Source organism: Centruroides vittatus, unplaced genomic scaffold, assembly GCF_030686945.1.
Source record: "Centruroides vittatus isolate TY-2023 unplaced genomic scaffold, ASM3068694v2 contig_3060, whole genome shotgun sequence".
In the NCBI taxonomy this organism is placed as follows: Eukaryota; Metazoa; Arthropoda; class Arachnida; order Scorpiones; family Buthidae; genus Centruroides; species Centruroides vittatus.
Window position 1 is genome coordinate 599,888 of NW_027121964.1, and position 26,957 is coordinate 626,844.

The 26,957-nt window shown below is 32.1% G+C and overlaps 1 protein-coding gene across 4 annotated transcripts in view; it reads right to left on the reverse strand.

Annotated features, from left to right (window-relative positions):
• Positions 1-26,957, reverse strand: part of Crtc (CREB-regulated transcription coactivator) — a 174,503-nt gene that overhangs the window by 115,425 nt on the left and 32,121 nt on the right. For all 4 annotated transcript variants that reach the window (XM_067267558.1, XM_067267559.1, XM_067267557.1 and 1 more), the window contains exons 3-5: positions 18,282-18,404; positions 14,245-14,309; positions 9,788-9,882 (exon numbers count right to left, since the gene is read on the reverse strand). In XM_067267558.1, coding sequence (XP_067123659.1) covers positions 9,788-9,882; positions 14,245-14,309; positions 18,282-18,404 — 283 coding nt within the window. The remainder of the gene's footprint in view (positions 1-9,787; positions 9,883-14,244; positions 14,310-18,281; positions 18,405-26,957) is intronic.

Sequence of the window (26,957 nt, forward strand, 5' to 3'; positions counted from 1 at the left end):
AGAAAATAGTGACTCTCCTGGGTGTAACTGCTATCCTTTCAGGATGCTTGGACCCCCCATCCAATGTTGCTTCCCCAGACTTTTCTCTGAAGCCAAAACACACAAAAAGGACTGGCCATTGAGACCATTGGTTAACAAGGGGTCCCACCCCACCTACTTCCTCGAAAAAGCACTTGCTAAGCAGCTTGGTGGGTTTCTTCCCTCCTCCTCCCAAGTCACACCCTTGTCTGTCACAGCTAAGGCAACATTATCCACTATGTTAGGTGGTTTGTCCCCAGATATGTACACCTTCTATAAAATGGATGTTGTCACATTATATCCTTCTGTACCGCATTTCGAGGCAGTAATGCATGTCAACACCTTACTTATCAAGGAGGGCTTCACTGCGCAGCAGGTTTTAGATATTTGCGAAGCCTTACTCATCATCACAAAACACAATTACTTCCGCTTCAATGGGAGGATATACCTGCAAAAACAGGGTGTACCAATGGGCTCACTGCTGTTTGCTATATTAGCAGAGTTGGTCATGAGACATCTTGAACACAAGGTCTTCAGATTCCCTCTCACAATAGCTTACCCCTTGATATACTTGAGGTACACAGATGACATTCTTTTGGCATGGCAGGATACGGAGGACTCCTTTCTGATATTAGAACGTCACCTTACAAGTGTATACTCCTCTACAAGCTTCACCTGGGAAAAATAAATTGGGAAAAAATTGCATTTTTAGACTTGGACATCTCCAAGGCCCAGGGAAGTTTGGCATTCTTTGTATACCACAAATTTGGTAGCATTCCCCCAATTATCCCTGGCATGGCCTTTCAGCCACAACAATATGTTAACGCAGCCATAACCCCTTTAATCAGAAGGGCCTTTTTGGTGCCTTCACACAACATCTTATCAACTCTGAATTGGGAATCATCTGCACAGCAGTATGTGCAGCAGGATATTGCCCCACCAAATACAACCATATCCTAACCTAAACAGAATTAAAAGATCCCTTTTCCCAGCTACTACCTTATGTAGCCCAAGGGACTGGAGTATTCTGCCCCTCTGTGCCATTTTGTGGCTGCCTCACAGCCCGGATTTGCTGTATTTTTAGGCAAAATGCATTACTTTTAACCATTACCCTGCACCCTAGTCTGAGGAGGCTTTTATGTAATGACAGGGATGTGGTTTTGATCCTAGAAAAGTCAGGCATATATTCTATTCTGTTGGAAAACCCAATGTCTGGGGCACACACCCACTATATAGGGGCAACCACCAGGATGCTATTCAGCTGCATATCAGAGCACCAACGTTCTGTCGCAGGGGGCAACTGCAACACTGAGTTGTCCAAGATGGTTGTATAGCATCACCACACCCCACTTTGGGACCATGATGCTCAAGTGCTGTGAAGAAGGGAATTTGGTATACATTTGGGAGGCCCTCTTCGCCACTCTGCTGTCTCCTTGCAACTCTCCCATCCTTGAGTTACCTGAGATTTAGATCAGTCTATACAAATGACTAAAGCACCTGCATTAGCTCCGTTACTATACCCATGCCTTCTCTGCGCAGTAAGGCGCATGCACGATGATATTACACATATTTAAATCAATACTTTAAGTTTTGTGTTATGTTCTAAATGGCTAACGCCATTCTTGTTCTCTGCGCAGTAAGGTGCATGCACGACAGTGTTACATGTATCTTAAATTTAATACTTTAAGTTCTCTTATTTTTAAACTTGTTATGTTCTAAGCGGCTAATGCTGTTTTTGTTCCAATTTTTTAAAAATTTGTTCAAAAATCTATTTGATTCTGTTTCTGTCTGAAGATGACATTTATATATATGTCGAAAGTGCTTGCAGAAAATAAAACATCCCTTAAAAATGTTCTTTAATGCCTTTTTATGTGAATGTTTCTCTTAATTCAGTACAATTGTTGGTGTGACATCCACTCTATGTATTTAATTTTATTCCTATATTTATTTTTGATTTGATTCAAACAGTTATTGTTTTCACATAAACTCCTACTAAAACACCGGATTGTACATAATTCTTCACCCAAAAACCTAATAACCGGTGCCAGTCCACTTAAATTATATGGCAAACATTTTCGAACACTTCACTACGCCCTTTCTCAAGCCTATAAGGCCTTCCGTTCATCACAGCCTATTAACGCAAAAGATGAGATGAAATTATCGATGGCTTGACAGGCCCTGCTGCAAAAAGACGAGACAGAGTAAAAGAAAGGAAACGGGATGACGATCTTTTATTGAAAGAGTGGAGGAGCGTTTTTTGAAATTAGATAAAAAGTGCGACGTTTAGCAATGACGTAGAGCTGCTTACGTCATCACTCGTTAGAGGAAGGGCGGAGCGATGTAGGAATTTGTTAATAGCAAAACAGTAGAATGTCCGGAGGAAGCTTCATTTACGGAAGTTAGTTGAACCGTTGGAATTTGAGTTGTTCGACTTTTTTAATTTTTTATTTTTTAATTTTTAAATTTTATTCGGTTGGCACGTGCGTAACGGAAATATGACTTTGTTTGTTCGAAAATTCGTTGTATGAAGATTAGAAGGCTTGAGGAAGGGCGCAGTGAAGTGTCCGAAAACGTTTGCCATATAATTTAAGTGAACTGGCACCGGTTATTAGGTTTTTGAGTGAAGAATTAGTTATTGTTTTAATTTTAATTTGTTTTGCATTCTGTTATTCCTAACATTTACATTATGATCTTTTTTATTTTTGTATATTGTTCAATTTCGTCTATGTTACCTGAAGAAGGCCATTAAAAATGACTGAAAATGCTACTGATTAAAAGTTTTTGTGCTGCTTATAAAGGTTATTCGTTGAAGGTTATTATCTGTCCTGTTCAAAACAGTGTGTAAAGTCAGCTTAACTTTTAAATTCACATAAATCCTCAGAAACTCATAAAACGTTTCAAACATCAATACCATAGCATGCATTATAAATGACAAAAAAAAAATGAAAAGTTTTAACAAAAAAGTCTACACAACTACTAAAATATGAAATTAATTAAAATTAACATTAAAATAAAAACTAAAAATAATAATAAGCTTTGTGGTTGATGACACCTATAACACTATACTTATGGAACTCAAAATCATGTATAAATACAGAGTTTGTGGCACGGCTTTATGGCATGGGTGCCTCAAACTCTGTGTTTATACATGATTTTGAGTTCCATAAGTATAGTGTTATTGGTGTAGTCTAACCACAAAATACTATATGACAATTTGTTTATAATAAGTGATTATGGCACGAATAGAAATTGGCCCACCGCTCCGCCCGTGTGTCAAACTTCCATTCATGCCATAATCGCATATATTATAAACTAATTTCATAATATACTATTATAAAATCCCATTACTGTTACCGTTGTATAAACTATAAACAAAAATTTATAAACAATTTGGTTAAAATGGAAACAATAAAAAATAAAATAAATTAAACATTAAATTTTATAAAATTTCCAAACAAATTAGATGCATCAGAATAGAAAAGTACTGTACATTCTTGGGCTCAAGTAGTCCTTAATACAAATATATTAAAATATTATGGAACCAAATCCAATTATTGTAATTCTAATGCTCAATGATAACATAACTACTGAATCACCTAAATTTACAAAAGGTGGCACAATCATCATCAATTGCAGATGCACAGGTCATCATCTCTACTCTCGCTGGAAACAGCTGATCTCAGAAAAGGTCAGACACTAGTACATTACACTCAAATACTACATAAAACACTTTCACTTTTAGTTGTTTTACTTTAAATTTTATCTTTACTTGTTTCCATACTAACTAGATTGCTTATGACATGTTACAGTTTTTTGTCAGTCGTAGAGAAACCATGTTGTGCTAGATTGCTTATTCGAATTGTTAAACACAAAATCGTGTTATTAACTCAATCACTTGGCTTCTGACTCCACCTTTATTTAGTTGATCCAAAATTATACAAATAAATGGATCAACTAAATAAAGGTGGAGTCGGAAGCCAAGTGATTGAGTTAATAACACAATCTTGTGTTTAACAATTCAAATGTTACAGTTTTTGTTTATGGCACATTAATACAGTAAGAGAATTCTATAAGTTTATACTTTTGTCTTTTTATTTCATTTTAATGCTAACTTTATTTTATTTGGTATTTTAAAATGGTTTTATGCAAAATTCTTTGTTGAAAACTTTCATCCATTTTTTGTTTCTATTAGAACTTAGCCATTGATAACACACTACAATAGTAATAATATTAAAAATTTATGGGTTCCTGAGGATGATGAGAGTCTAAATTGTATTGTGATTTATCCATTAAAGCACTTAATTTTTTACTTATTTAAATTTTTAAAGTCTTTATAAATTACATTTACATACACATAGTACTAACACTTACTAAACATTTTTATTAACTTTCAAAATTAAAAAAACAAACAATAAAGAAATAAAATATACCGGAATATCTATTTGCCAAATAATATGCAAAATTAATTTTAAGAATATCATTTAAATAACAGAAAAATTAAAATAAAATAAAATCTTTGAAAACTATTTTATTCAATAAAGCAATTTAATACAAACATTTGAAATATCTTCAGACATAGCAATTCATTTTATTTTTTTAAATATGAATTAAAAACATCAAATACTATACAATTCAAATATCACAATATTCTAAATAATCAATATCATAATACAGTAGAACCTCGCTTAATGAACAGCTCGCACAAGTATTTCGCATAATGAGCAAAACAAACTGTAAAAATTTTCCTCGCTTAACGAGCAATATTTTGCATAATGAGTGATGAGGAGAAAGGAAGTCCCAAATTGTGCACATGCGGCATGCTCCATCAGTCTGTGTTTAGCACTCCTTCTGCTTAGTGTTGTGTCACTTGTGATCACATATTTTTCCAAACTTGTGTTCACACATATTACTTATAAACATCAACAACCGTAGCTCGTTATATAATAAACACGCCTAACGATATGCCAAATTCTTGGGTCATTAAATTTAATGACCAATTCCAAATTAAATTTTAGAAATGTCTGAATTAAAAATTAACTAATTATAATTATTAAATTTAATACGAGATGGAAACATAACTGCCTACCTCTAGTCAAATTAAATTAATTTCTAATATTTAATATTGCATTTACATAACCCAAGAATTTGGCATATTGTTTGGAGTGTTTATCAAACATATTAGCTGTGATTTTTTTTTTTTTTTTTTTTGTTTTTGCAAATTGAATTCTTATTCCAGGATGGTTCATTCTCCGCTAGAAGATTCACACTCCTTAACAGTGGACATTGTACAATTTTTTTTAAATAAATGTTATACATAAAAGATTCGAGCGTTTTTTCAGAGTAGAACGCATTATCATATTTTACATTAATTTCTATGGAAAAAATTGTTTCGCTTAACGAGTGTTTTGCATTACGAGTAAGACTCTGGAACAAATTATGCTCATTAAGTGAGGTTCCACTGTAATAATAATAATTATTATAATTATAATAAGTATATCATATGAAGAAAAATTAAATATGATAAAATTTTAAAATATTCTTGAAATAATATGATATTTTCATTTAAATATTTTTAGAATTTTATACAGAATTATGAAAATATTTCAAGCTCAAGAGACTGAGACTTTTGAATAAAAAGTACTTTTTGTTTTTTTTTCCTTTTTGATAAAGGAATTGTTTAACAATTTTAATGGACAGAATAAGTTTTTACTTTTATTGTTGAAAAATGTTTAAAATCTAATTTATAATGACATAATCTAAATAAATTTACTGAAAATTACTTTATACAATATCAAAAATATAATCATCTTTTTATTATTATTTTATAAATTATTAGTTTTACTTAAGATCTTGATGTTTTTTTTATAAAATATTGAAATGTAATAAATACTAAAAAGAAATGATGTTTACAATTGACTAAATATGAAATGCTCAAAATAAAATGTATTAACATTAAATTAAAAAAAAAACATTATTTTAAAATGAAATTAAAATGACTTCAAGTATATAGAGTTCTTAATTAAAACTCTCATCAAATTTCAAGTTTTAGAGTATATTAACTCCATGCAATGTTAGAAGAAACAAATACTAAAATGATTATAGAAGTCAAAGCTTTTTATTTGGTTAAATGTTTTTCAGGACTTCTGCATCCTATCATCAGATCCAACAAAGTTTGAATGCAATTCAAATGAAAACATCCATATGTTTCCATTGAGAATTCTAAAAGAATTCTAAAATGTAGACAGTTGTTTAAAAAAATTAGAATAGAATTTCCTGTTCTAATTTTTAAACAACTGTTTTCAAATCCAAACAATTGTTATAATGTATCAGACTATTTTTAGCTACTATTAATAATTAGATTTTAAGTAATTTGGTATTCGGCATCATCTCTTATTAAAATTAAAAATTATTTTAATTTAATATTTATTAAATAATTTAGAATAGTCTGGAAGGAAAGAACAGCCCAAAGCAGGATTTGAATCCTTAACTCCTGCTTACCATACAGAAGCATTGTCAATTAGACCTCCAAGCAATTCTTTGCTCCCAGACATATTTAATTCTCAATGTAACCATCCAAGGAGTTGCAGGTTCAAATCCCATTCCAGGCTAATTCTTTTTTCCACACTATTCAAAATTATTTGATAAATATTATATTATTATAATTATTAATTTTGATATGAGATGACACCTAACATCTACCTCTAATACCAAATTATTTAAAATTAATTATTTATAGGAGCAAAAAATAACTCAATACGTTACAGCAATTGTTCGGCTTTAATTAATAACATCAGGTTTTGAGATGTTTATATGTATAAACAACTGTTTTCATTCAAATTTATGATTTAAACTTTGATGGATATGATGACAGGATGAAGATATCCCAAGAAATGTTTAACCCAAATTAAAAGCTTTGATTCCTATAATCTTCTCAGTATTTGTGTTTATTCTGACTCATATCAAAAATAATGAAAACAAACAGTTATTTATTATGACATTGTCACAATAGCAGGCTATAATTTTTAATCATATTTTAAATTTATTTAATTTATAATATAGGCTTTGATATTAATAGTTTTGCCCCTGTACATCATACTTTTCCTGTTACAAATAAAGTCATGCAGTCATCTATCTAACTCCATTCTGAAGAAAATTTTTGAATTGGAAAAATAATGTTTATGGAGTGTTTAGGGGCAGAAAGCCTGATATACAAACTTCCAGTTCGGACTAGATAGCTGAACTCCCAGGTGACAAACTTCTTTGATGAGAGAATACAGAAAATGGTGCTACATTACACCAAATATCTAACTTCTTATGTTGCAGAACTTATGTCGAGAAATAGCTGAGATATTACATACTTTTTGTGTATAATAAATATAGTTTGTTTTTATTTTTGTTTTTTCCTTTCCGAATAGCCCTCCTACATACTACATACATTATAATTATATATATAAAAATACATATACAGTGGGTGGCCAAATTATTACACTCAAACAAAAATTCGTCACTATCTGTGAAAGTGATGGCTGTAATTAACTTATTATTGGAAGAATGTTATTGTTTTTTAATTTACTGATTAGCCACTATATCTGGCAACCCTTTCATTAGTGTGGCAACACACAAATTTTTTTTTTTAAATGGCAGCTGCTGGTGTCAGTGCATGTCAAAAATTTTACTGTGCTGGCTTGTGAGAAGTCTTTGAAAAAAATCTTGGCTTCAGTGTTAGCGACTTATTATTTGGTAAGTGTTGGATTTTTTACATTTAGGATTATTATAATACTTGATCAATACATTGTGGTCATGTTTTAGTTAGTTTTTTTCTCTTTTGGGTTGTCGACTGACCTAACCTAAAAATGTTTATTAACAGATATGGGGAAGTGTACTGACCTCACACCAAGGAAAAAAGTACAGATTTCGACAATGTTACAACATTCTCAATATAACCAGTGTCAGATTGCTGATTTGTGTGATATTACGCACACTGGACTGTGATACATCAAGCAAAAGTGGATGCTGAAATACTGATCAAGGTGAATCGAGTTGGCAAATGAGGTCGAAAACGCATTACAACACCTCGAACTGAGCGAGAAATACATTGCATTACACTTGAAAACCGTCGAAAGCCTCGGCTCGTCATAAAAAAAATTCTTAATGATAACGGAGTACAAATATTGGAGCGGACTCTCAGGTGAAGATTTGTAGAGATGGGACTGAAATGTCGACCACTAAAAAAAATCAAAACTCACTCCTGCCATGAAGGCCAAACCTCCTTGGCCTGGGCCAAGGAACATCGAACACAGGAAGACTGGAGCAAGGTTTGTATAACCATAATACAAGAATACACATATTTAGAGTATTTTTCTTTATAAATTTATACAAAAACAATTTCTTGCAGGTTTGTTTCTCAGACAAGTCATGAATACAGATTCTTCAAGACAAAACTGAGTTTGTTCGGCAAAAGATGAATGAAAATTTCAATATAAATAAATAACGACTAACCCGTTACAAAGCTATACATCCACAAGAGCCGAATTATCGGGCTAGAGTTGGCTATAATAAATAAATAATTAATAAGACAATTTGGCACTAGAGCTTGGCGTTAGGCACCATCTCTTACTAAACTTAATAATTATAATTAAATTAAATAAATAATTTTAATAATTTGGAACTGGAGGGAAAGAAATTGGCCCGAAGCGAGACTTGAACCCACAACTTCTGCTATCCGTGCAGACACGTTACCAGTTACGCTACCCGGACCTTCAGTCCGATCGCCTCCTCCAAGCGTAACTGGTAACGTGTCTGCACGGATAGCAGAAGTTGCGGGTTCGAGTCCCGCTTCGGGCCAATTTCTTTTCCTCCAGTTCCAAATTATTACAATTATTTATTTAATTTATTTATAATTATTAAGTTTAGTAAGAGATGGCACCTAACGCCAAGCTCTAGTGCCAAATTGTCTTATTAATTATTTATTTATTATAGCCAACTCTAGCCCGATAATTCGGCTCTTGTGGATGTATAGAAAATTTCAATGAAGACTGCATTGTGGAAAGTGTAAAGCATCCTGCTTCAGTGATGATATGGTCCGTCATCAGCAGCAAAAGGACTGGAAGGCTGTATATCATCCAAGGAACTATGCATCAGGATCAGTATAAGAAAGTTCTGGAGGAAAAACTGATCCCACAGACAGCAAAATGGTTCCCTAATAGGAATTTTATATTCATGTATGACTCTGCCCCCTGTCATAAAGCCAAATCTATCACAGAATACCTAAAAAACAATTAGATTAACACCCTGGACTGGCCAGGAAATGCACCCAACTTGAATCCTTTAGAAAATGTGTGGGCAGTCCTGAAAACTGAAATTTCAAGGGATAAAATTATAACAAACAAAAGAGAACTGATTGAGAATATCATTAGAGTATGGCACAACACTCCAAAACTCCAAGAAGTAGCCATATCATGCATTGAAAGCATGACACGGCGTGTTCAAGCCGTCATAGAAGCTAAGAGCGGAGTAACCAAATACTGAATAATATGTATTTCTCTTTTAGTACACTATTTAGTACACATGTTTAATGTTTATTCTTAAATACACTTACTAGTATTAAAACAATATATAATAACTTCAGAAACCATATAACTATTGTATTTCATAACTTAAACTGACAAAATACAAATAAATAGTTTTGAGTACAATAATTTGGCCACCCACTAAGATATATTAAGGAGTTTCTATTATTTCGAGAAATAAAACAGTTATATAATCTTACCTATTATACGCCTCTGGCTCAAAGGAGAATTGGCACTATGGAAGTTCTCCTGTGGATTTGTTGCACTTTGATGAAGTGCTGAATCTGAGTTTGTTCTAAATAAGAACATAAAATTATCTTTTTATTGATTTAAAGTAGAAAAAATTTAATGTTAATTTATAAAAAAAAAGACTTTCTAAAACAAAATATTATGAACTTCACAAATACCAAACATCAAAAATTCTTTAAAATTCAACATGAGACAAATATTTAACACAAAAATTTAAAAACCACGACACGAATTCAAATAAAAACAAAAATTATTATTTATATTATCAAAATATTATTATTAACACAATATACAATTTCTTATTTTAAATAATAAAACCATGACAAAAGAACAACTTTTCTGTAAGTTGTTATTTTGTTATGATTTTATTCACTTAGTACAACAATTGATCAAATGAAATCTGTTTGAGTAAATTTATTAAGACAAACAACACAGCACATCTGCTGGTATGGCATAATTAAACAAAGCAATGTATGAGGAAACCGGAATGCACTTTTGTTCGTTAAAAAAGTCACCATAGACATTCAGACATGCATCCCACTGCTTGAGGAGATGACAGATACAGTCCACAAAGGACAATGTTGTTTGGTCCTCCCTTTGCACTGTACCACATGACAGCACAAACAGTTTTTCAATTGATCAATCCTAATATTTTCTAAACTAATTCAAATTGTAGACTACATAAAACATTAAAGCATTTTAATATTTTTAAAACTTTAATCTATATAATTTTTATAGCTCAAAACTTTTCTACATTTTTTAATTATATTTTATTTACAAATACACACTTTTAACCTATTGAGACTAAGACTTCAGATTGTTTAAAAATTTTTCATAATTGAGTACTAGAATTTAAATCAGCAAATGTATTCTAAAGATAAAGTCCAATTGGTTCAAAAATGATAGATAAATAAACTTTAAACTTCTGAAAAGAATATATTTTTTGTTAAATACTTGTTGTTCTGATATGAATATGAGTGTAACTTATGCCTGAAGTGTCTGTAACTTATGATAGGTAATTTAGCTTTGTTTGTGGAGATGCATAAAGTTATATGCCATTATCTCATCTCATGTAGATATATTTTGTATTGTTTTGTTGTGTTTGATGTTTTATCTGTATATAGTATTGTTTAATCTGCTGGATAGTGAGATTAAGCCTAGACAGAACCAGAGTGGACTTAAGGGAAGGCATTTTCTGAAGAAATTTGTTATATTTGATTTATTTTGATGCATGTCACATGAAATCTGAAGTGTAGTGTTGTTCTCCAGTATTGCATTATGTTTTGTAGAAATGTAATGAGTGTTTGATGTATTTTGTATAAATATAGTGTATGTAATGAGTGTGGAATGCTGGTGAATGCCTTTCTGTCATTTGTATACTTTCACAGAATGACTGAGTCTATGAGTAAATGTTCTTTGCATCCCATGTGGTTTCTATCACAGTCTTTTTCTTGCTCTGTGAGAATGTTGTATTATTCTATATGATCATATATTTTATGATGCATGAAGTAAGTAAAGTGTAAGAAGGTACATGATTAATCCATATTGTGTGGATTTCTAATTGTCATTTTAGGATTTCTTGTGTGTAATCCTGTTTAAGAAATTTTGACTTGTTTGTCAATTGTTGATTGTATATGTAAAATGTTTAGCTAGTTCTTGGTGCAAAGATTTAAATATTTTTTATACCAGAAATTGTGAATATTGTCTGCACTAGGTTCCTTCCAACTGTGTGTTCTTTGTACTAGGGGAAACTTGCTTAATTCGTACTTGCACCTAATTCGTACTTCGCTTATATCTCGACTCTGGTAATAGCTATTAGTGCCTTTAGTGACAAAAAAAGTAAATAACAGTCGGCCATATTACCATCTGACAGACAACACGCTGTTACGCTGCTTCCGACAAAAATATTGAAAAGGTAAGTTTTTTCAACTTTTTCTGTAATATTTTTGCACATTTCGTAAGAACGTTCTTCAAATTGGATCGTGTATAAGTTTTTTAACTATCTGTGATGTATTAATGCGTATTTTTGTGATTTCACCTGATGTGATGATATATGAGTATTTGTTGTCAAATTTCTTGGAGGCAAATGTAAAACTTGTTCGACTCTTGCGCCTATTTCGTACTCCAGGCAAGTTCTTAAAACGTACTGGTTCGATTTAGGAAAACCATTTTAGATGAATGTCACAATAAGCTATTACCGATTCGTAAACTGTTATTTTTTTACTAAGTTACTGATTTCAAAAATAACCGCAAAAGTATGATCAAATGCACACGATGTGAGATATGGGTATATGAACTTTGCGCAGGAACCAATAAAAAGCAACGGATTACAACTGCAATGACTGCCAAGAATTGGCGAAGACCATCAGCCAAATCTACACACGTATTAATACATTATTGATTAAGATTTTGATTCTTAAGATGCAAACCAATGATAGGATCTCAAAGTACGATTTAAGAATATATCAGTACGATTTAAGATGAATGGTTCTAAATCGTACTTTTTTAGTGTTTTTTTAAATTGTTTATTTCTCAGAAGTTTATAAGATTTATGCTAAATTTGATTATGGTAGTAATAAAATATTTCTCAAATAAAAGTTACTTAAAATGAAAAATAATTTTTGTTTATTAATTTCGATAATATGATGGTTTTTCCTTAAGGGGTACGAATTAGACAAGTTTACCCTATATGTTGGATGTTGTGTATGTCTATTTCAACACAAAGCATGAATGGCATATAGTGCATGTATTCTCCTTCCTCTGATCCAGCTTGCTTCATTTTTGTTTGTGATTGGATTGAACCAAAATGCAATCCAATAACCAGTGGCAAAATCTGCAAGTTTTTTCTATTGATACATCATTGCATGATACGAATTTGGTATGAAGTTGTCTGTAGAAAAGTGTCTTATTGTTTGTGAATAATTTATTTTGTTGTGTTCGTACAAATTTTGCATCATTTGAATCCTTGTGATTTGGTTGCTATTTTTGGTTTAAGTGCCAATGTATTCCTGTACTTGAATATTGAGATGTTCACACTGTTAAGTGTGTTTTAATTTTCCTTGATTTTCCAAACTTTTTCATTAAGTTTGATGTTTTTTTTAGTGTATTGTGTCAACCTGGCTAACTGTTGTCTAATGTTAATTATTTGTGCTTTTAGTCTTCTTTGCCAGGCAAGCTTATGGTTTATCTGTGTTTTGATTGTTTGTGATTGTAGTTTAAGACTATGGTATGTAACTACAGTGACTGTACCAGACTAGATGATGTATGTATGTCTGAAAGTGTTGATTCTGGTTGAATATGTTTTATTGAATATGTTTTAGTAATATATATATATATATATATATATTTAAGTAGTGTAGCATTTTCCCTACTCATTTTGATCTGTGTATTTCAGATATTTGTGATCTAACTCTACATATTTAGTAAGTGTTTCTTGGAATAAATTTGTGAGGCTGTTAATTATATCTATAATGTCACTAGTTTATAATTTTTATGTTTATTTTTTTCATGATTAACTGTTGTCAATAACTGTTTATTTTTCTAAGTATGTAGTGTTTCTTTTTTATTTGTTCTGCAATTTGTTTGATATGTTCAAGTGTTGTTTATGGTATAAGGTTGTTGTGTATGATTCATCATTTATAGTCAACATCCCTTTGCTCTGTAACATTGAGATGTGGATATTTTTGTTTAAATTAGTCATGTATTGTTAGTCTCTGTATACTTTCGTATCTGTTTCTTCTTTTGTAATGGTATAGTAGATATGGATGATAAACTCTTTCATATCTTGAGTCCACTTCACCCAATTGCATAGTTTTCTGGCCTTAATGGTCAGTAGTTGGATTGTATAGAAGCACTTTATTAGCTCTAGTATTTTATGAACTAAAAATTATTTATTTATTTGCAAGAATGCTTAATCTTGAAACTGCATTTTACTTTTAGTTCAAATTTTGTAATTCGTTTCATCTCACCATAAAAAGCATTCGTTTTGAGATATGTTATGAAGCAAAATGTCATGACATTTTGCTTCATAACATATCTCAAAACATTTTGCTTCATAACATATCTCAAAACGAATGCTTTTTATAGTGAGATGAAACAAATTACAGAATTTGAACTAAAAGTAAAATGCAGTTTCAAGAATAAGCATTCTCGCAAATAAATAAAAGTTACATTGAATAGTGGTCTTATAAGGAATTCAAGAGCCCAATTTTATTATTAATCTTTTTTAAATTCTTATTACTGATTTTCATAGATATCATTGTTTACAACTGCATTTGAATACTGTAAAAATATGAAATATTCTATCAATGCTCTCCATAAAAGATGAACAGAAAGTTCAAGAATAATTTGGAAAATTACAACAGTTCATTGTTTATTTTAAGCATTTTAGTTTTAATAATTGCCTTACCTTCTCCAACTAGAATCAGGTGGAGGTGAAAGGAATGACGTTGAACTATAAGGTGAAACATCTGCCTACAAAAATAAAAATTCAATTTTTAAATGTTGATGTAAATTTTTAAAAATTATAATAAACTATATTGAATTTATAAATATTTATTAATGCAATTTAAAAGAAAAAAATTAACACATAAAAGCTGTTTTATTGAAGATAAAAACAAAACACACTCAAAAAATTTACCAATTAAAACAAAAACAATAAATAAAGCAAATAGTAATTTATTAAGAAAAGAAAAACTTTTTACCAGTAAAAAACATTTATTTTAAATAAATTTTGTAACAGGCTTTACACAAATTATAAAATAGAATTGCACATTCTAAAATATATATTATAGTATAACCTCCGAATAGCAGACACTTGGGACCAAGAAGTTTGTTTGCTATTTAGAGGTGTCTGCTTTACGGAGATACATGCCAGTGGCCATATTATATTTTATAATAATAAAAATAAAAAGAATATGATGGATTATAAAAACATCAAATTTGCATTAGGAATATGAAAATAACAAAAAAGTACACATAGTATATATAATTAAAATACAGTATATATACAGTATATTATTTATAATTTCAGCTGTAATAATCATATTTTCATTGAATTGTAAATAGTACACATATTATATAGGATATAAAGTATCCTATATAATGTGTGTACTATTTACAATTCAATTAAAATATTCAATAATTCAATTAAATGGATAAAAATTATGATAAAATGTAAATGTTGATTAAATGTTAATTCATTAAAAATGATGGAGGCAGAAGTAATGAAAAAGAAAAATGAAACTGTTGTTATGAACAGAAGGGTGGATGAAGATTAGTTTAGGTAGTGAGAGTTTGAATGTTGACTAGCAAATCATGAGATTTGCTAGTCACTTCAAAGGATAAGAAATGTATTTGGTATTCCTGAATTTATATTGTCACTTATGATCTAAGAGACTAAATAAAACTTTATGTAGTGATTTGTCTGCTTTGTAGTTATTGAGTAGGTGTAATTTTTCAAACATTTTTGCTTTTTTCAATAAATGATTTATTAAAAATTACTTTAGCCACCACAAAGCTGTTAAGATCATAAATTGTCATAAATGCATAATTGTCATAAAGGTCGTGTTACGAAGACAATTTGCTGACCACTTTAAAGTGTAGGAAGATATTCAGTAGAAAACTGAATATCTTCCTACACTTTAAAGTGGTCAGCAAATTGTCTTTGTAACACGACCTTTAAACTTTCATCAAATAAACACTGTTGTCTTAACCTTAAAATTGTTTTTGTTTTCATTACTACTGTACTACAGTTCTTGTCAAATGAATAAATAACTTTGGAAAATAATTGTAAAAGCCTTACTGTCCTTAAATTCTAATATTATTGTTAATTGTCTACTTGGACTTTACTTATTAATAGGACTTAGTGAATTTAATACCCGAAAAAATAATTTATTTAAAAGATATTTATATCATAGGTCAGATAAAAAATTAGATTTAATGGAAGAAAAAGAAATTGTGTATTCATTCAATTGCAGCTGTGATCCGGCCAAAACTTATATAGGAGAAACAAAAAGAAAATTAAGCAAAAGAATAAGAGAGCACATACTGCAATAAGGGGTAATTATGCAAATTATGCAGTTGCAGAACACTGCAATAGTTATGGGTGCCAAATCGACAAAAATACTATAAAAATTAAGAAAAAAGAATCAAATAATTACAAACGTCAATTATACAAACATTTAAACATAAAGAAAGAAAGAAATAGAATAAACAATAATTTGGGTCGTATAATCCACCAATCCTGGAGCACCATACTTGATGACGTTTATAAAAAAGCATAGTTAATAGTCTCCTTATCATAATGCCGTTGAATGGTAGCAAACAAAACCTTGACGTGAGTTTTTTAATGGAATTTTTTACATGATGTTGTTAGATTTTAATAATTTACAGTCTTTATTTACTTTGTTTATTTAATTTTAATTATACAGCGAAATGTTTAATTGTAAAACGAGAAATATCCAGTTATACTCAGGATTGGAATATGTATTTACAGCAAGTTTTAAAATTGCATTTTATTGCTAAGAAATTTTAAGTTATACACTAACTTATTTGTTTTGTTATTGTTACTTTTTAGTGTTTGGCAGTAATACTGCTGATGAGGGGCATGCTAGCCAGAAACACGTATAATATGTGTACAGAAATTATTACTACAGGTGATATAATAAAGAAATTTTGTTCTTTCCTGAACTAACTCTATTACTGTGCCAATCCTTAAACACCAGTATAAAGTCCTATTAATAAGTAAAGTCCAAGTCGACAATTAACAATAACTTTGGAAAAGTTTGTGGTTTCTTGTTACCATAAGCTTAATTCCAACAATAAGACAGAAATTTAATAACATTAATATGTATGACAGTAAATGGTGATTGACAACTTATCACATTAGTGTTCTCTAACAGATAAAGAATATTGTTCAGCTTTTAACAAGAACAAAAACAATTAACAAGAAAAAATTTTAATCTTAAAATTGTTTCTTGTTAATTACAACCTGACCTCCACCTCTATTCCTATTTTAAGCTAGTCTTTATTCAATGCCTATGTCAAAATTTAATCCTCTGAAAGAGTATTTGAACTGATTCTTTGTTTCAATTTTAAAATATTTCATATGTAATTAATTCTTTCAGAATATTGAAGGTGAGACTTCATATTTTCTTAAGGTAGGTTATGAACAACAGCATCTATTATTTAAAGGTAAATATTATAGATGTCCTATTTGCAGAGGTCTGAGGATTGTAAAAATTCCATTAAGTAGAGGTGTCTGATATTTGAAAGTATCCATTAATGGAGGTTTCACTGTATTTAGAATTGATCATGTGCTATAATTAAAAATTATCAAAAATTAATGACTTACAGGAACTAACTAAAAAGCTATATATGTTGTATGTATATATAAAAATAAAGTCACAATAAGCTTATATATACATAACATATGATATATATATATGACATAAATGGGGTAATACTTCTGTCTCTAGTACTAATGTAATTTCAAAGATTTATGCTTAGCAATTTATTAGCATTATGACATAGATAAGATCCAATATGATTATTATTATTGTCCTAAATGAAGAATCTTTCATAGTTTAACTCTTGGATTAGAACAATGCAGCTCATGAGAAATACAATTTCTAAATATTAGAATATTTCTTACTACAAGGAGAACCATTCAATTCCTATAGAGGACAACAGAGCAAATCATCACTACAAATATGTTGGAGTAACATGCGGCTTTGGGCACTAGAATCATCAAGACACAATTAGAAAGTGCTTATGTACAACTGCCTTGTTGGCCTTTGTGACTGTGATGTTAATGTTTCTTTTGATAGAGTACTCCTATTACATCATGCTTCTGATATGACTGTAAATTTATAATGCTAACAAAAAAAGGACTGCAATTAATTTCAAAAATTCTACAATGTGTCACCATGCATACAGTTCATTATTTGAAGTTTTATAATATTCTTTATCCTCTTTTGTTATATGTATGTTTTTACTTATAATATTTGTATATTTCATTGTATTTATTTAATTATTTTGTATTTAATATTTTTCTTGTTAATTTTTAATTCTATTTTCCACATTTCATTTAATACACTTATGATCCTGTGCATGTGATTCACTATATGAATTTGTATTTTTTAAATGCTTATAATTTCAAATATGCTTTCTATTGCATTTATTATGGTTGTTGAACCTGAAGATGGCCATTATATATGGTCAAAAACATAGATTTTGTTAATAATGTTCCATTTTTTAGTGGATTTAAGGTTTTTTGCAAATAATTTTAATAATTAATTAAATTATAACCTGATAACTGTTGGAAATTTCTTAATTATTTATTGAATTGTAAATATTCAAGTACAAATAAATGAAATATCTCAAAGTTGAAAAATTTAGCTAAATTTTTATTAAAGATAAAAGTAAAAATAAATTACATCATACCCTTTTCTCAAATGGAAACTGACGATTACGATGTGGTGTAGCATGCCTGCCACGTTCACGAGGTACTCTTTCAGTAAGAGTTTCTCTACCTTGTTTCATATCTTCTAAGCTGTTCAATGCACTCTACAATATTAAAATTAAAAATAAATAAATACTACATAACTGACATATATAATGTATCTAAGCACTGAAATAAATAATGAATTAAGAATGGCTATAGAAAACTCAAGGCCTTTATTTTCAACTATGCATTATTTGATCATTAGATTATTCAAGCAATTATTTATTAACACACAACTAAAAATAACATCAGTTTTCAAAAACAGTTTTTTTAACAATAACAAGGGAGCTATCCATAAATTACATATGGGTGAGTGAATTTGCAAGTAATCATTACAAAGTATTACAAAGGATGGCAAGAGTTTACAAAAACATTATGTAATGCTAAGATACTTTAAACTGACTGGTGTTGTTTGTTAAAAATGTTTGGACTAAACTACCCAGTAGTTTTTTTTTCCACCAAATGGCAACACCTCAAATTTGGCTATAATTTTCATTGTCTAATTTGCCAAAAAGTTAACATGGAAAAAAGTGTTGCATGGCACACTAGGACTGTGGAATCAGTAGACCAAGTCCCTGATTCTGACTCGTGGAACTTTAGAAAGTCTTAACTCCAATTCCAACTCTTGCTTCTAAATAAGAATTTAAAATATACTTTGATTATATTAACCCAGGATGGCATTTCATCACTACCAAGTGAATCATCACAATATTTTTTAAGCGTTTTTTAAGTGAATCATCAGGCATTCCTATCAAAACTGAAAGTACTTATATTTTTCTTCACAATTTTTCATTATCACTGGTATCATCTTCAACCATAAATTTACACACAAAATATTTCCATCTGTGGTTATACTAGAGTGCCTTCTCGGCCATTTTATATGAGTCACTTGACAATAAAAATTTAGAATTGGCTATACAGAATGCATTTAAATATAAATTTTTAAAAGAGAGTGATCAGTAATTAGTGATATGCAAAGAAAGATCATGAAATAGGGGAATCACCATAAAATAAAATCCTCCATTACAGTAGGTTCCTACAATGCAAGATACAAGGTTAGCACTCCTATTAGGAACTTAATATGAAGCAAATAATAAAAAACAAGAGTCATAGTAGTTCCATTTTTATCAACTCCAACTCCGTCTAGCAAATGAATTAGCTTCAATCTCCACGAACGTTTTCTGGACGCCTTCCGTGTCCTTCTTCAGGTTAACTGCTGGATTCTATTATTTTTAAAAAACTGCGTTCCGATCTTTTAAGAACAAATTCAAATGAAGATAGTTCGAAAGCGCGATGACCATCGCGCATGCGCTATATCTGTCGTGCTCCTTGTCGTACTGTATCATATTCTTTTTAATCTTTTTATTCTTTTTTATCTTTGGGTCACATGATTTCATGTGTTATCGGACCCAAATAAATCTTTATGCATCCTCTTGTAATAAAGTTTGCCAAGCAAGCGAAAGAGTTATCTCGTCGCGTGAATTAATGCATGTTGTTTTAGTTTGCGCTTTATGTATCTCTATCGCTTCCAGCCATTTGAGGTGTTCCATCCGAGTCGTTTTAGTTATTAGCGTGGCCCCCGCGAAGTCCACATTAATGCCCGGTTCAGAAGCGTACACTGCAAGCGACGTGGTAGCTCTGTTGTATCTTATATCCGCCTCATGTTCTTTAACCCTGACTTCCATAGAGCGTTTCGTTGATCCTATGTAGATCAGATCCCTATTAAATCTCTCGTCCTTTATCGGGATTCGGTATACGCCTGCCATTCTATTCGGGTCCGATGGGTCCTTTCCGTTACGTAACAAAGTGTAAATGGTTGGGCCTCTCCTATAAGCAACGGTGACCTTACGTCTCCTTGCGATAGACGCGTATACGGATTTCAAGGTCGGGTTATATGTGATGGGTATTCTCTCCACCTCCGTATTTTGGTTGTTAGTTTGTGCCACTGCAGGTGCGTTTTGGCTCATTCGTGCTCTTTGGCGTTCCGCCATTCTTGGAATAATGTTGCGGTAGCCGTGTATATCCGCAATCTTCTCAATATGTTTCAACTCTTTCTTAAGCGCTTGTTGAGTGGAAGAGTGCGTGTATGCCCGTCTGACCAATGATCTAAATGCTGCTATTTTGTATTGGATCGGGTCGCATGAGTCACTCGGGATGTATGTGGGGCTTGCACATTGTTTGCGATACACAGAGGTATGGATGTTGTGCGAGTCAATCCTGATATCCACATCCAAAAAATGCACATTGGTATCACTATGTTGCTCAACTTCGATTGACAGACCATACGTGTTATCATTCATCTTTTCTACGAATTGCGCCAAGTTCGGTGTTGTCTTCCATACGATGATGACGTCATCTATATAACGTCTGTATAGTAGGATATCGTTGGTGAATCCCGGGAGTGTTTTGGATTCGAGTTGTCTCACCACCAACTCACACAAGTCCCCTGACAGTGGACTTCCCATCGGGACACCCCGCGATTGTGTGTATGTTACATTTTTAAATTGAAACACCGACCCGTAACACATGAGGTGCGCTAATTCCAACACATTCTGGTGGAGGGCTGTGTCATTTACTTTCGTAAACAGGAAGTCTCGAAGTGCGCAAAAGCACGGTGGTATCTTGATGGAAGGATACAACGATTTAAAATCCAGCACCGTTATGTAAGCTGGGGAGGTGATCTGTTTCAACTGAATGATTAATTCTTCCGGATTAGAGATGGTGAACTGATATCCGCTCATGTGTGGAACAATTATGTTGTGAATCGCTTTTTCCAACTTACGGGTGGGAGCCTTGGTTTTATCCACAACCGGACGAAACTGTTGGCCTTCTTTGTGCGTTTTCGCGAACGCAAATAATTTGGGTACGTCCGGGGTATCCATTGTGATGTTCTTTAGTTCTAGCTTCTTGGCCAATTTCGAGCACGACAATCTCTTAACTCGTGAATGTAGTTTTTCTACCCAGTTACTTCCAACCTGATTGCATTGAGTTGCGTCTATGTATTCCTTCAGCCCTTTCTCGTATGTTTCCCTTTTCATGATTACTATGTTCTTGGTTTTGTCTGCTCTGGTGATCGTGACCTTGTTCAGACGTGCCCATCTAACCGTGCGTTTGATATTTTCTCTCAGAACTAGAAGTTCCTTGGAACTCCTGTTGTTTTTAATTTTGAGTGTGGCTACCCATCTGTAGTATTCTTTCTGCGTGTCGGTGAGGCCTCTTATCAATAGCTCTAAATCCGGTATCGTGGATGTGAAAGTTTCTGCATTAGGACGTGTCGGTGCGAATGTTGGCCCAAACTTGAGAATATCCTTGACAAATCCAGGGATTTGTAAATTATCCCACACAACGTACGGGCATTGATGTTGTCTTTGGTCTTTAGGGATTTGGAACCTTAAAATCCAATTCAGTTTCTTGCTGTACCGCTTTCTTAGATTCATTCGAAGTCTATCGGCCATGTTTATGATTCTATTATTTTCCATCTCCAAAAGGCGGGGGTCCTGTTGGAATAATATGTTTTCAACTTGTATTAGTTTCGCTAGACTGGAAAATACTAATTTTTTGGTCGTCTTTATGGCCCTGTTCAAACACATCCATCTGACTTTCTTCTTTATGCTCTCATTGCCTGGCGGTAGGTGGATGCGAAATATTGTCATTGGGAACACTCCGTTTCTCTTGCATGTGTTCAGGAAATCCAGCCTTTCTCTTGCCTTAGTTAGGCCTACTACTATCTTCCGGTAATCGTTAGTCGGCATCACTGATTAACATATCATCATCCTACACACCGGGGTGTATAAAATATAAATCGAACTCACTTGTGCCTATTGACCGGTGTGAAATAAATAACTTCAATTCAACGAACGTTTTCTGGACGCCTTCCGTGTCCTTCTTCAGGTTAACTGCTGGATTCTATTATTTTTAAAAAACTGCGTTCCGATCTTTTAAGAACAAATTCAAATGAAGATAGTTCGAAAGCGCGATGACCATCGCGCATGCGCTATATCTGTCGTGCTCCTTGTCGTACTGTATCATATTCTTTTTAATCTTTTTATTCTTTTTTATCTTTGGGTCACATGATTTCATGTGTTATCGGACCCAAATAAATCTTTATGCATCCTCTTGTAATAAAGTTTGCCAAGCAAGCGAAAGAGTTATCTCGTCGCGTGAATTAATGCATGTTGTTTTAGTTTGCGCTTTATGTATCTCTATCGCTTCCAGCCATTTGAGATGTTCCATCCGAGTCGTTTTAGTTATTAGCGTGGCCCCCGCGAAGTCCACATTAATGCCCGGTTCAGAAGCGTACACTGCAAGCGACGTGGTAGCTCTGTTGTATCTTATATCCGCCTCATGTTCTTTAACCCTGACTTCCATAGAGCGTTTCGTTGATCCTATGTAGATCAGATCCCTATTAAATCTCTCGTCCTTTATCGGGATTCGGTATACGCCTGCCATTCTATTCGGGTCCGATGGGTCCTTTCCGTTACGTAACAAAGTGTAAATGGTTGGGCCTCTCCTATAAGCAACGGAGTGACCTTACGTCTCCTTGCGATGTACGCGTATGACGGGCATTAATGTGGACTTCGCGGGGGCCACGCTAATAACTAAAACGACTCGGATGGAACATCTCAAATGGCTGGAAGCGATAGAGATACATAAAGCGCAAACTAAAACAACATGCATTAATTCACGCGACGAGATAACTCTTTCGCTTGCTTGGCAAACTTTATTACAAGAGGATGCATAAAGATTTATTTGGGTCCGATAACACATGAAATCATGTGACCCAAAGATAAAAAAGAATAAAAAGATTAAAAAGAATATGATACAGTACGACAAGGAGCACGACAGATATAGCGCATGCGCGATGGTCATCGCGCTTTCGAACTATCTTCATTTGAATTTGTTCTTAAAAGATCGGAACGCAGTTTTTTAAAAATAATAGAATCCAGCAGTTAACCTGAAGAAGGACACGGAAGGCGTCCAGAAAACGTTCGTTGAATTGAAATTAGTGATATGCAAAGAAAGATCATGAAATAGGGGAATCACCATAAAATAAAATCCTCCATTACAGTAGGTTCCTACAATGCAAGATACAAGGTTAGCACTCCTATTAGGAACTTAATATGAAGCAAATAATAAAAAACAAGAGTCATAGTAGTTCCATTTTTATCAACTCCAACTCCTCTAGCAAATGAATTAGCTTCAAACTCACAGTCCTGTATCAAACCATTTATGTCACTTCTCTTTATACAAATATAAAGATCTATAAACCTAATTCTTAAATTATAGGCAAATGTCTGCCAGATTACATCAGACTATATTAATGCTACTAATTACTAATTAAATGTGAAGTAATTTGACTTAGAGGTATAGGTAGGTATTAGGAGCCATCTCTTGATAAGTTTAATAATTAATTTAGAAGCTTCTGCAAGAAAAGAATCAGCCCAAAGTGGGAGTTGAACCTGCAACTCCCACTTACTGTGTGGACACATTGCCAGTTATGCTACCCAGACCTCTGTCTGATCTTCACTTCCAGAACAATTAATTCTGATGTAACCATACTGGTTACTCAGTGCCAACTGGAGCAACTTCAGTACCCATAGCCTATAATTCCCACTATGGCACTCAGACAGCTATCATTTTACCTATTTACCTGCTCACCAATGCTTACTAGCAGTTGTTTCAAACTTTTTTTTTACCTAACACATTTAGTTTTATGTTAAGCTTAGTTTCCACAGTAATAAAGCCATACCTCTTGCATTTATCTCCACTGTTTGATTTACTGTAATGTTTTGAATGCATTTTTGAAGCACTCATTGTAAAGGTTTATAAAAATTGCAAATAGCAAAAAATACCAATACTCGACATTACTGACTTTGACACCTTCTCACAAGCAGCGATGAAACTTCAGAATTCATGCAAAAACAAAAAATGATGATACTCAATAGAAATAAATCCACATTAATTATTTATTACTGGCTAAGGATGGATTTCAACATCACCCATGACTGGCTTCTGCGACAAGAATTTCAGAATCTGCATGAAATTTAAATTTTAAACATATGGTCAAATTGTTCGTAATTTGAACGTTTGTAAGCTCCTGTACATACAAGATCAGATAGAGGTCTGGGTAGCATAACTGGCAACATGTCCATACAGTAAGTGGGAGTCATGGGCTTGAGTCCTGCTTCAGGCTAATTATTTTCTTCCAAAACTTTCTAAATTAATTATTAAATTTATCAGATGATGATGTTCTAGGTGAAACTATTTCATATTTAATTAGTAATTAGTAACATTAATATAGCCTAATGTAATCTGGCAATTATTTAACTTTAGTTGCTTCTCTTTATGTTAAAAATGTAATTAATAAAATAATGTAATGTTCAGTGCCCTGTATTGCATATTATTCCTTGGTATAATTAATAAGGTTGATATGCATTATGTAATTCTAAGGATGGATTTGTCTGACAGTTAACACAGAGTATTACAGGGAGTGGATAACTTAGTATTGAAAACTATAAAAGTAGTGTTATGTAACTTATGAACAATCCCAAGGTTAGATTTCTAGTTTAAAATTTCTGTTAAGATTTCAGAAAAATTTATTATTTGATAAAAGTGCTTTTAAATTCAACTACTCAAACTAGATATACATAAATAAGCACTACACATAGAACCAATATCCAACAAGAAACTATAAAAATTACATAAGAAGCAAATTTTCATGTGTTGAAAATCATCAGGCCAAATACCTTCAAATTAGACATGTAAATCAATTTTGATTTATGTATTATTTATGACGCTAACTGCTAAAATAACAAGTCTATGTCAGTAAATATGACATCAAGTAACAGGATTTGCGCATGGCAAAAAGATGTAGTAATTCATTGGGACATACCAGTGCTGATTAAAAAATATAAAATAAGATTCCCTACAAGGCTGTTAGAACAGTTATGTATTTATGGATTATCACAACACCTAAAAATTATAAATGTCAATAATGCAAAAGAATTACAAAACACTTCGAAGCCTCTGCTAGTCACAAGAGAAAAAGGTTGCGTATGAGCTCAAATGCAAAACTAGATAAACATTAACAGTTTATGTATTATTGATGTTTACAACCTAATCATTTTTAAATTAAGCAGTTTTTATTCTTAGGTTATATTACACTATCATTCAAATATTTTTCTATTTTTGGCTTAATAGATATTTTCTTACAGAACTATAATAAAATGTCTGTATGTTATTTTCTTTTTAAAGTAATTTTTAAACTTTGTTTGATTTTTCTATTCCATATTGCATCAGTTAAAAATAGTATTCTATAATATTTAAATAGTATGAACTGAAGACGGATAAACTAAAGCCAAAAGCATTTTTATTAAAGGTTTTTTGGTATTCATACAAAGCAGTGTTGTTTAAGTTATTAAACTATAATGAAATTCAGACTAAAACCAATAATAATGTTACAAAAATTTTTGAAAAAAAAAAATATATTTAATTATAATTTTAAATTATAAATATTAAATATATACAAAAATTATTTAATTTGGTTTTCCAATATTTTGTATTTTTTGATTGCCTATTATATTAAATACTGTTTTCAGGTGACATCAGACAAAAATCAGATTTTCCAGCACCGGCACAACCGTGAACATAGCTGCCGCTGTTGATTCTTATCCAACAACGTTTGAACAAGCTTGTGCAGTCAATCCCAAAATTGAAACGAATGATGATGGCTACCACAAAAACGATCTGGGTCGTTATGTTCAACTAGCTACCCAGCTATCAGTAGCAAAGAAGAAGGAGTTGTTACAAAATCCCTGGGTTCCACCAAGAAATTATGATTTTGAAACTGATTCAAGCCATTTGTGAAGAAAATTCAATCATGCTTCATTAGATCAATATATACCATGGCTAGTATATTCCAAGCAGCTGAAAGGGGCTCTTTGCAAGCACTGTGTTGTTCCCTTCTGTAGTTGGCACTGTTAGAGGAGTTTTGGGACCATTCATGATCAGGCTAGGCCATTCACAAAATTCAAGAATATGCACGAAAACTGCTGAAAACATGTAACCACCAACTTCTACCAAACTGCAACAGCTTCTGCAAAGCTTTTCTCAAAAATGTACCCATGGATATCCAACTGCAAACTTGTCACCAAAAACAATCAAAGAAAACAGGCAAATATTGTCATCGATTATTTCCTGTATAATATTTTGCAGCACACATGATGTGCCACTTAGGGGAAAAGAAGCTGATGGAGGAGTTTTATTTGATTTGTTGAATTTACGAATAGATTCTGGCGATAAAAAACTGAAGACTCATCTAGAAAAATGTCACCGTAATGCAGTTTACACATCGCCAAAAATACAAAATGAATTAATAGGTTTACGTGGTGAAGTTATTAGGGAGAACGTAATAAGCAATATTAAAAATACTATGGCTTATGCAGTTTTAGCTGATGAAACAGTAGACACAGCTGGGAAAGAACAGCTATCACAATTGGCTTGTGACTCTACAATAAAAGCAAAGGAAAAATTCAAGAAGAATCTGTTGTGGAACTTTAGTTCCACAAAATCTACAATTCATAGCACAAGATGCTTCATCAATTGCAGAAGCAATT